General features: G+C 35.0%; 1 protein-coding gene across 1 annotated transcript; it reads right to left on the bottom strand.

Annotated features, from left to right (window-relative positions):
- Positions 1-968: 968 nt before the first annotated feature.
- On the bottom strand, positions 969-2,490 carry LOC107481895 (protein MOTHER of FT and TFL1). The gene is made up of 4 exons (XM_016102247.3): positions 2,227-2,490; positions 2,073-2,134; positions 1,914-1,954; positions 969-1,360 (listed from the first exon to the last, which is right to left on the bottom strand). The coding sequence occupies exons 1-4, from the start codon at positions 2,431-2,433 to the stop codon at positions 1,140-1,142; spliced, it is 531 nt and encodes a 176-aa protein (XP_015957733.1). The 5' UTR covers positions 2,434-2,490; the 3' UTR covers positions 969-1,139.
- Positions 2,491-10,643: the final 8,153 nt, after the last annotated feature.

Below are 10,643 nucleotides of genomic sequence, written 5' to 3' on the forward strand. Positions count from 1 at the left end.
CACTTCGATTGTCGAGGGAATTCTTACAAACTTTTTCAAATAATGTTCTCCATGTGCTTGAACCAAGGTCAGTAACTTACTGTGATACTCTCGAATTTATACATCTTCTTTAAGGAAAAACATTAATTTTTAATTTGATATTAAATAAAAAAAATTTATTTTTAAATATAACACTTAAATCTTACAAAACAAATCAGAATTAGATCCAAATATAAAAAACCAATTTAATATTTTACTCAAGTTTATATTATATGAAAAGTACATTTTATTTCAAGCACCTAATGATTGTGTTTTTATATAAAATATGTTTAGAGTATTACTAGTATAACTGAATATGCATTGCTTAAATTATACATTATTTTAAATAAATATTATTTATTTTAATTTTTTATTCCAAATAATTTTTTTATTTTTATTCCAAAATTAGTTAGATATACAGTTTAAAATATAAAGTTGATTATTTAAATTGTTCAAATATTTAATTTTTAATTTAAAATTAAAAATAACAATTTTAATAATTTTAAAAAATTATATTTAACAAAAAATAAATATGTCTCATTGTCTATAAAAAAATTATTAATTAAAAATAATTATTTACTTTTAAAAATTTGTAAAAATTATATATTAGTGTATTCACATTATTTTTTATTAGGTATCAATAACAAATGTTAATAATACTGTATCAACACCTGTGAACTTAGATTATAATATATATAATCCAATCACTTCATATTTTTTTATGAAAATATGTAATTATTAGTTAATTATTTATTGAAAGAAAAAGTTGCATGCATTATGTAATTGTGTTTTTTGTGATCTTTAATTTATATTGATAGTAATTATTTATATAGGTGGATGAATATTAAGAAGAGAAAAAGTACAAAGACAGAAATCTATATCTATATCTATATTTATAATTTCTTATATCGATTTATTATACCAAAAAGCATATACTTGTTGTAGAAGAGTAGATAAAACATACTTGCTTAACATTTAGTTAATAACAATACTGAAAATTAAAGGAGTACATAATACTAAGTAATTACATATATTATGACTGTATGTAAACACTCTTAACATGGTTCTCATTATTTAATTTAAGGAGGATGATGCATATATAGTTGATTGATTGAGAATGATCAACGTCTCTTAGAAGCAGGCTCTTTCTGGGAGTTGAAATAAACTGTGGCGACCGGAAGTCCTAAATTGAATTGTCTGGCAAAATAGCGAGTGTTGAAACTCGCGCGTGCAGCTGGTTGTTCCACTCCCCCTAAAACTTCCTTCTGCTCAAACAATATCAGTATGTATCGGTGAATTCCCACAGGTGGCCGAGGTCCCATATAAGCTACTATCTCCTTTCCTGAGTCACATGCATGCTTGCCATGAATTCATACATGTATTTTTTTTCGGATATATATATATAAAATAAACATGCATGCTACAATTAATTCAACCTAAATAAATAAATATAGCTAAATTTTGGAGGAAGTTGATCTACAATTTGTTTCGGAGCATATATTTTAATTATTATATATTAATAATTACTATATAGACTTTAGCAATATGATGAGGATGACTACCGTAATTTGTTCTACGTGTCATTGCTTTGAGTGAGAATACTCTATTAATAAACACGCGTCATCTAAGTTGTACATTTAAAATAAAATTAAAAAAATACTAAAATTTGAGTTTATGACATAGGTATAACAGGAGGACTATTTGTTGGATTGAAATATCTAGAGTATGTTGAACAAAATTTTATGTTCTAAATTATTCATGTTAATGATTTAAAAGAAAAAGTAACACATGAGTAACATCCAAGTTGATGAAGAGGAAAACAAACAAAATAAGAAAAAAAACATGCTGGCTAAGGTTGATTATATTAAATTTGTGTTGATTACAATGAATGATACCTTGGGTGGGATTTGTACCGCCAGGAATGTCAACAACGACCCTGTAAATTGCAAATTAAAGAGCGTAAAGAGCCGAGTACAGTTAAGGGCAAAAAGAGGAGGAATGGTACAGTCAAGGGCAAAGAGAGAAAGAGTAAAGAGCAGTAGAAAGGCATCCACCAATGAAGCCACTCGCGCATGGTTGGTTCACTAGGACTTGGTGCATCTGGATCAGTCATAACCTATGAATGAGTTGAAAATAGAAATAAAAGTGAGTTGAAAATGATAATTTAATGTAGCATGCATGGTAATTAATTAACGAGAGACCACTGACGAGGGTGTAGAGGCTGTGAATGTTGCCGCCAGTGAGAGTAACCTTGGGTGGGCTTGTAGCCATGGAAGGCTTGATGTCGCACCCATTGGTCACGTGCTTTGAGCCGTAGTAGACGGACATCCCTACAGACGGAACGAACATGTCTATCACGTCCCCAATCACCCGCCCTACTACCAGAGGATCAACAGAAGCTCCCATCATGCACATACACTATATTATTATAACTGTTAATTTGTGTGTGTTTTTCATATGACCCACGGGCATGGGGTTTTATATAGGCAGCATGTGTGACTCCAACTAGGAGAGGAATTAAGTAGTAACTAATGAATAGTAATGATGATGACTCAATAATTTAGTTATTTATGTATTATTTTGAAATTAAAACTCAGGATGTACTCAAATAAATATGGAAAAGTAAACAAAATACCCGTAAACAAAGTAACATTAATCATTTTATAACAATAATTTAAATTTTAATGCACACAAGTAATACAAAAATTAAATTAGAAATATCTAGTAGGTAGCCACTTCTCATCTTTAATGCAATGAAAACCACGGTTCATGCATGAGGGTAATGTCATCAGGAAATCATCTAGGGTAGGAAACGGATGACACGTGTGAAGAGTGGCCCTACCTATTCGTACTATTATGCCACATGGACTGATCAGAGCCGTCCAAAGAACACACTAGGCACAAGAGTTCTGATGCATACATCAGCCATCACTCATTCATGCACCTCAATAGAAGCACTAGAGGGAGGTAGCTACAAGGATCCATAATTCCTGTTTGGTGGAGTCTACAAGAGAGAATCAAGGGGCAGTGAGAACAGAGAGAGCAGCAGCAAGGCACAAATTGCAATGTTGGATTCTCCACTAAATTATTTTTCTAATTCTATAGTTCAATAACAAAAGGATTTAAACGACTAATAGTTTTCTAATTAATGTACTCTTTTTTGTTTTTTTTTTTTAAACAATTTGTTTCTCCTATCTTACTTACATATTAACTATAAATTAAAATAATTAACTATGTAATATATTACTCAAATTATAACTCTTTTTCAACTCTTATTACTTAGATTTAATTAGAGATTTTTTTAGTTAATAATTAGTTAATAAAAAATTAAAGTGTAATTTTTTTAACTTAACAATTAAAAACAAAAAATTTAAAAAGATTCAAATGTTTTTTTTAATAAAAGAAGCTAGACCCAATAGAGTGGAACAAGTAAAAAGTACAAAATTCAACTAAAAATACAAGACAATGAACTAAGTAAACGAAGTATAATCCGTTGTCATTTCCATCATAGCCATCAACAACCAAACCGATCAACACTACACCACTCTCTATAGTTCAAAAACGACCTATTTATCATTCCATCAACAGTTGTCTTTGATTTTTGGAATACTCTATTATGCCGTTCCAACTAAATATTCCAAATAATCACAAAGAAACCTATCAACCACTTCTTATGCTCAGTGTTACGATCAGGTCCAACTCTCAAAAAGCCCTTTGACAGCCCTCGGAAATCGGAATAACCCAAACTCTATCAGCACACATCAACCAAGCGCACCACACCTGTCATGTAAACTCACATCCAAGAAATAAATAATGTACAAATTCTACATTCTTTTTGCATAAAACACAAATATTATCACTATGATGAATAATCTCTAGCCTACTCAACCTCTCTTTAGTGTTAACCCTTCCTACTAAGACAAACCATGCAAATAGTTCAACTCTTGGAGGAACCAATCTTCTCCATATGATACTAGTGAAGCTGTAGCTTATGATGTCTTCCGAGATAATCTCTTTCTCCAATACCTGCACAAATGAGTTAGTAGAAAAACACATGTTTTGTCAAATTTTCATATAAATGTATCCTCTCTATTAGACAAAAGTCTAACTAGTCTTAATCGGTCATGAAGTTGATTGAGAAGCTCTAACTCCCATTGGAATAAATCTCTCCTCCATTGAAAGATCCAAACTCACTCTAACCCATCCCAGAATCCACAACCCCCTGTGACAGAGCCTCGGAAAACTTACTTTCAGGGAGCCACTTTGTAACCAATCATCCTTCCAAAACTGAATATCTCTTCTATTTTCCACTTCCATAGACAGACCATTGATAATCTTATCTCTCACTTGTTGCTCATGAATATTAAGCTGGCATATATCTTCCCACGAGCCACCTCTTGTTGGTAATGGTTGTTTAGATAACATTATACTTGCGTTCAACTGTTTACGAGAACATACAACCCTCTTCCACACCGGACAATCCTCCTTAGAAAAGCGCCACCACCACTTGAACAGAAGCGATGTATTTCTGATCAACGCATCACCCACCCCTAAACCCCCTAGTTTTTTCAGAGCTTGCACCAGCTTCCATTTCACAAGTGGTATACTGTTGTTCCCATCTTCTTTAAGAACCTCCTCTGTAACCCAATTAGTCTTGCTGCCACTGACTTTGGCTTCTTATACAAGTTAAGGTAGTAAACCGGCAAGCTATTAAAAACAGATTTTATGAGAACCAGTTTGCCAGCTTTGTTGAGAGACTTCACTTTCCATAAGCTGAGCTTATCTTCCACCTTATCTATGTTAATTGAAATTAAGTTTGATTTATCAAAGTTAATACTCAACTCAGACATCAACTCAAAACAACGCAGAAGCCTTTTATAATTCATGACTATCTTTGTTTCCTGTGGGCAAAATAAAATTGTATCATTTACAAACTGGAGATGTGACAACTCTATGTTGTCCCTTCTAACCAGCAGTAGAGAGATGCGTCTATTTCTGACTGCCTCACCTACCATCCTGTGCAAGACGTCAACAAACAGAACAAACAGAAAGGGTAAAAGAGGATCTCCTTGTCGAAGACCTCTCTTCATTCTGAAAGGCTTGGATGTGACCCATTTATCAACACTGACATAGACGATGTAGTCACGCATTCCTTTACCCATGTCCTCCATCTAAGACCAAATCCCATCTTTTGTAGCACAATATACACAAAGTTCCATCTTACTCTGTCGTATCCTTTCTGAAAGTCTAACTTGATAATTGTCGCCTTCTTCTTGCACAACTACAGCCATTAGACTGTCTCACAAATAATAAGAGCACCATCATGTATTTTTCGACCCTTTACAAATGCAGATTGAGTTTCTCTCACTAAACCTGGCTTCACTACTCGCATTCTTCTCACCAACACTTTCGATATCACCTTATTCACACAACCAGCCATACTAATCAGCCGAAGATATTTTATTTCCTTTGCTTCCACAAATTTTTTAGCTAGCACCACCTATGTTATATTAGCATCCGTTGGTAACCTCACACTTTGGAAGAGCACCAACACAACTGCAGCAAACTCCTAGCCAATCTTGCCCCAACATTTCTTTATGAAGTTCATATTATATCCATCACTATCTGGCGCTTTACTGGACTCACAGTCCAAAACTGCCTGTCGTATTTCGTCAGGCGAAGGCATAACCTCTAACCTTGCTGCCTCTTCTTCATCAATTTGCTTTACCAACCCATTACGGAATCCAATCATAGGAGCATATTTCTGCCGATATAGTTCCTTATAAAACCCTTTGATCGCAATCTTTATTCTGGCCTGATTCTACACCAACCTTCCATTAATTAACAGGGAGTCGATTCGGTTGTTCCTCCTTCTAGCCGACGCCAAGTTATGAAAGTTCCTCGTGTTTTTGTCCATGTCTCTAGCATATTGAGATCGAGACATCTGCTTTCAATGAATCTCCTTTCTAGTATACCACTTCGCACAGCAAGTCACAAGAGCCTTCTGCTTGAGGCCTTCAGCTTATTAGTGAACTAATCATCCCTTAAATTCCTCCATTCATCCTTCACTATCCTCAGAAACCATTTATGAGCAAACTAGGAATCCAAGATTCGAAAAGTTATAGGGCCACAGTTACCCTTGTATCTTCTAAGATCAACAGGCAATGATCTGACAGACCTCTAGGTCCCCCTTTCAACTGAGTTTCTGGGAACTCCTCTAGCCAGTCTAAACTGACAAGGATCCTATCAATGCGACTACAAGATCAACCTCAAAACCATGTGAACTTCCGATCTGATAGCAGTAAATCTACTAGCTGTAAATCTTGCACCCAATCCTTAAAGTCTTTTGTAGATGCCGGTAAACTAGCAGCGCCTTTCCTTTCCTCCAATCGTAGTATCTCATTAAAATCACCCATGAAGCAAAATAGAACCTGACATAAGCCCACAATATAGCTCAACTCTTCTCACATCACCAGTTTTTCATTCCGTCCTTGAGCTCCATACACCAAATAGAATGCACAGTAAAAGTTATTTTTTGTCAGCAAACCATCAACGCACAGCCATCCATCACCTTTATAGCAATTCGAACGTTTAAAAAACAAATCATCCCACATTAATAATAAACCTCCAGAGGCACCTGCTGATTCTACATAATCCCAGCCCACAGTGTCATAACCCCACAATCGTGCTACATCAAACTTAGTCACAACCTCTCGCTTAGTTTCAATAAGTCCTAACATATTTAACCTATACTTTTTTCCTCAACTCTTTCACCATACTCAACTTCCCAGCCCCTCATAAACCTCTAACATTCCAACAACTATAAATCATTTTAATAAAGTTTTACACACCTTGGTTTGTTTTTTGGGCCTGCTCCTCCTGGCTTTCTCCTTCTGTTTTGCCATCCTTTTTTTGCCGCAATAACTTTGTTCTAACTTTGTAAAATCGCTATAATGTCTGCATCTTCATCATACAAAACCGCACCAGACTCCTCTACTAACTGCCATGTTTTCTTATTTTCATTTAACTGTTCTTCTCTCGTCAGCCTTCGATCAGGACTTCGAGTTGTATCCTCCATTTCAGTTTCTGATCTAGCATCCTCTGTAACCAGCTGTTTGAAATTTTCATCTCCCACAACTTCGTCTTCACCTTCTATCCCTGACATATTGATCTCTGTTAAATGGCCTTTTATTCGTTGATCTCCATGCATAGTAATAATGCCTTCACTCCCATAGTCCCACCCTGCACCTTCGGTTCCTCCCCACGTTCAGCCCCTTCCACCATAGTCCGTCGTGTTAGGCTCTCAGCGTGAAACTCCTCCGGAGGTTGGCCATCGTTCAGTGCTCTCCAGGCTTCTCGATCTGCCACACCACTCCACCGCACTTGGGAACGCACAAAAAATCCCCAGCCGTAGCATGAACCTATCCGCAAACCTCTGCACATGGGAGAGCGAGTGTTGATCTGCCCAACCTTTCACCAATCCAGCATCGGCCCGCCTGCTTTGACCCGATCCCGCCAGAAGGTTCCTGACCCGGCCTAGCATGCTTGGCGTGTTGTGGTTGCAGCTAATTTCCACCCAATGGCCCATCTCCTCTCAATAGTCCTTCTGGTCCCATTCTTGCATAGGCCCACCAGCTTCATGGCCCAAAGTATACTTGGCCTTATATGCTTGTTAGCCTCTTTATTGTTTGAACCGTGGCTTATATAATTCCTACCTTGTGACTTATTCTCCACATGTTTGGGCCCACCTTCCTTCTCAAAGAGCTCCTCAGTAACTGTTCTTTCCGAGTCAATCTTCCCCCGATCAAATCACCTACAATCCACTCCCTCATAAATTCCATTAATTTTCAACGAAGTAGTTTTTCGTTGCACATAATTCGGAATTAAATTATTTTGATTGCACTCATTCAAAAATATATCTCGTGTTACCATTCTACCTTTGTTATCAACATCGCCTATAGCCCATGGCATGATTAGCTAATCCGCCGGATCCCAAGTCACCGCCTTCAACAAAATTCTATCGGCAACTAAACTAGAGCTTCCACACGTTGACATATTGCTTGTATCTTCCAATAAACATTTCTCTCCGTATACCTCACGTCCCACCTCTTTTACAAACACATCGAAATCACTAGTGCCTACTGTGATATGAATCCATTCATGAATGACGTCAAAAACACATGTATCAATTAAACTTGGCCAGCATTGAACGATAAAGCGGACTTTGTCACCTCATCACACTTGACTACTTCCCCTCATAGACCCCCTATTTTATTGAACGTCTCCCCTGACCACACATGTAAAGGCACTCCATAACATTCTAACTATACTCTTCTAGTCTCACTACATTTTGATTCCTCCCATCTCCATGCATTTTGAAAGAATTGTAAGAGACTATTCATTTTGAAAGTAAATGCTTCCTCCGCATTCTTCATAATATCCAAAACTAATAGAGCTTTGTACGCTCCAATCTCTCTAACTTCAACAACCTGAGGGAGATTCTTACTGATCACTCTCTGTATCGATTTGAAGTTGATGGCCGACGTCGTTTCTCCTACTAAACTCCTTAACAACCAATCAAAATTATCTTTTGCTACTGGGACTTCAATCTTCTTCGCCCAACCATTTCCATGCAGGTCTTTGACAGATGTAACCTTTTTTGTTTCTTCCACTCTTGCAAGATCTTTGCCTTTTTGAGGTTTCCTGTTCTTCACATCAATTCGTACAATGTCTCCTTCACGCATCCCTGTGTTCTTCCCTTCCATTACTTTTCTATACTAGTCTCACCTACAGAGATTCTTTTTCCCCTTAAAATCATATTATGCATTTCTACTATAGCCTGTATCGCCCCTTCTTTCGTCGTATATCGTACAAACACAAATAGATATACCTTTTCATTTTTCAGCTTTCGGACTAGATAGATATCATTGATTCGCCCCGTCCAATGAAATAAATGAAATAATTCCTTCTTAAAAAAATCTTACCAAAAATAAAAAAAAAATCTTTTTCCAATCATTGATACTCTTTTTGATTCTAAATCCTAAAATCCTTTATGTGTAAATTCCTAATTCTATCCCACTCAAGATTTTCTCCCTCACTCTTTCTCTCTCTCTCATCTTTCCGATCTAAGATTTAAATGTTATAGTCTTAGCATTATAATTCGGTCATAACCATAAATAATTCTAAAGCAATGGACATGTATATTATCATTTGAAAAAATAGTGAGCCTCGTATTTGAAAACTAAAGATTTGGATAAATAATTATATGTCTAGTAATAAATTTATAAAAACAAGAAAGTTTTAAGGGGGTAAAGAGAATTTTTTTATAAATTATATTTCACAAAATTATATTTTTCTTTTGCTACACGAAATGTCGAGGTGTCTTTTGCTTACCTATGTTTTGTGTTCTTTGTTACCGAAAAATATCTCATCAACTGAAGAAATAAAATTTAACTTCATCGGGATGAGCTATATCTCAAAGAAATTTACCGAACAACAACAAAACGTAGAATGCTAATTAGAAAAAAGGAAAAAACATTGTAATATATGTATTTTTTTAAGAAAAAAAATTATGGACGAAGAATTATTTTAACCTTTATATTATTTTGGTTAAATTCTAATTTTATCTTTAATATTTAAAATGTTATATTTTTATTCTAAATATTTAGTTTATTTTCTAGTTGAAATTAATCTTTTTCTTACCAAAAAAGTATTTTTTATTTTATTTTTCTATTAATTTTGTCTATGCCTATATAATTACAATTTTTACTCTTATCTAAAAAAATCATAATGAAGAATTTTTTTAAGAAAATAAAATTAATTTTAGTCAGAGAGACACTACAAAAAAGTACTGGAATAGCGACCGATACATAATTTTCAGGACCAAATTAATATTGGTCGTTAAATTATATTCTGCGACCGATTTTAGCGACCAGTAAATTCGGTCGCTAATAGCAACCAATAAATTTTAAGTATAACCAAAATAAAATCGGTCACTAAAATTGGTCCCTATTTTTTTATTTAGAGACCGATTTAGCAACCAAAACAGAAATAATGTCTTTAGAACCGTTGGTCACAAAAGCGGTCGCTATTTTTTATTTTAGCGACCGATTTTGCAACTGATAGTGAAATAGGGTGAACAATTGTTTGATCGCTAATTCAGTCGTTAAATTAATGGTCGCTAAATTAGTTGCTAATTGTTAATTTAGCGACTGATTTTAGTGACTAACATAATCGGTCACTAATCGCGACCGACTAGTTTTATACAACTAGAATAAAAATGGTCACAAAAATCGGTCGCTATTTTTTAATTTAGCGACCGAATTAGCAACCAAAACAAAAGAAGGAATGTCCTTGGTACTCTTAGTCACAAAATCGGCCGCTATTTTTTAATTTAGCGACCGATTTTGCAACCGATTTTTAGGTAAATAGAATAGCGTGGTTGGTTACTAATTCAGTCGCTAAAGTTATGGTCACTAAATCGGTCGCTAATTTTTAAATTAATAACCAATTTTATAAATTAACCAGTCACAAAAGCAGTTGCTAAGTTAAAAAATGGATATTATCTATTTTACCCAACCTAATCCTAAGCCAGCCACACCACTCTCATCTCCTCCAATCTTCTG

This window comes from Arachis duranensis, chromosome 3 (genome assembly GCF_000817695.3).
Source record: "Arachis duranensis cultivar V14167 chromosome 3, aradu.V14167.gnm2.J7QH, whole genome shotgun sequence".
NCBI lineage: Eukaryota > Viridiplantae > Streptophyta > Magnoliopsida > Fabales > Fabaceae > Arachis > Arachis duranensis.

Coding starts and splice junctions, on each gene's coding strand:
- LOC107481895 (XM_016102247.3), bottom strand. CDS start 2,433: ATGTGCATGATGGGAGCTTCTGTTGATCCTCTGGTAGTAGGGCGGGTG. Junction 2,135..2,226: donor TTCACAGCCTCTACACCCTC/GTCAGTGGTCTC, acceptor ACTCATTCATAG/GTTATGACTGATCCAGATGC. Junction 1,361..1,913: donor CGGTACAAATCCCACCCAAG/GTATCATTCATT, acceptor CATGTGACTCAG/GAAAGGAGATAGTAGCTTAT.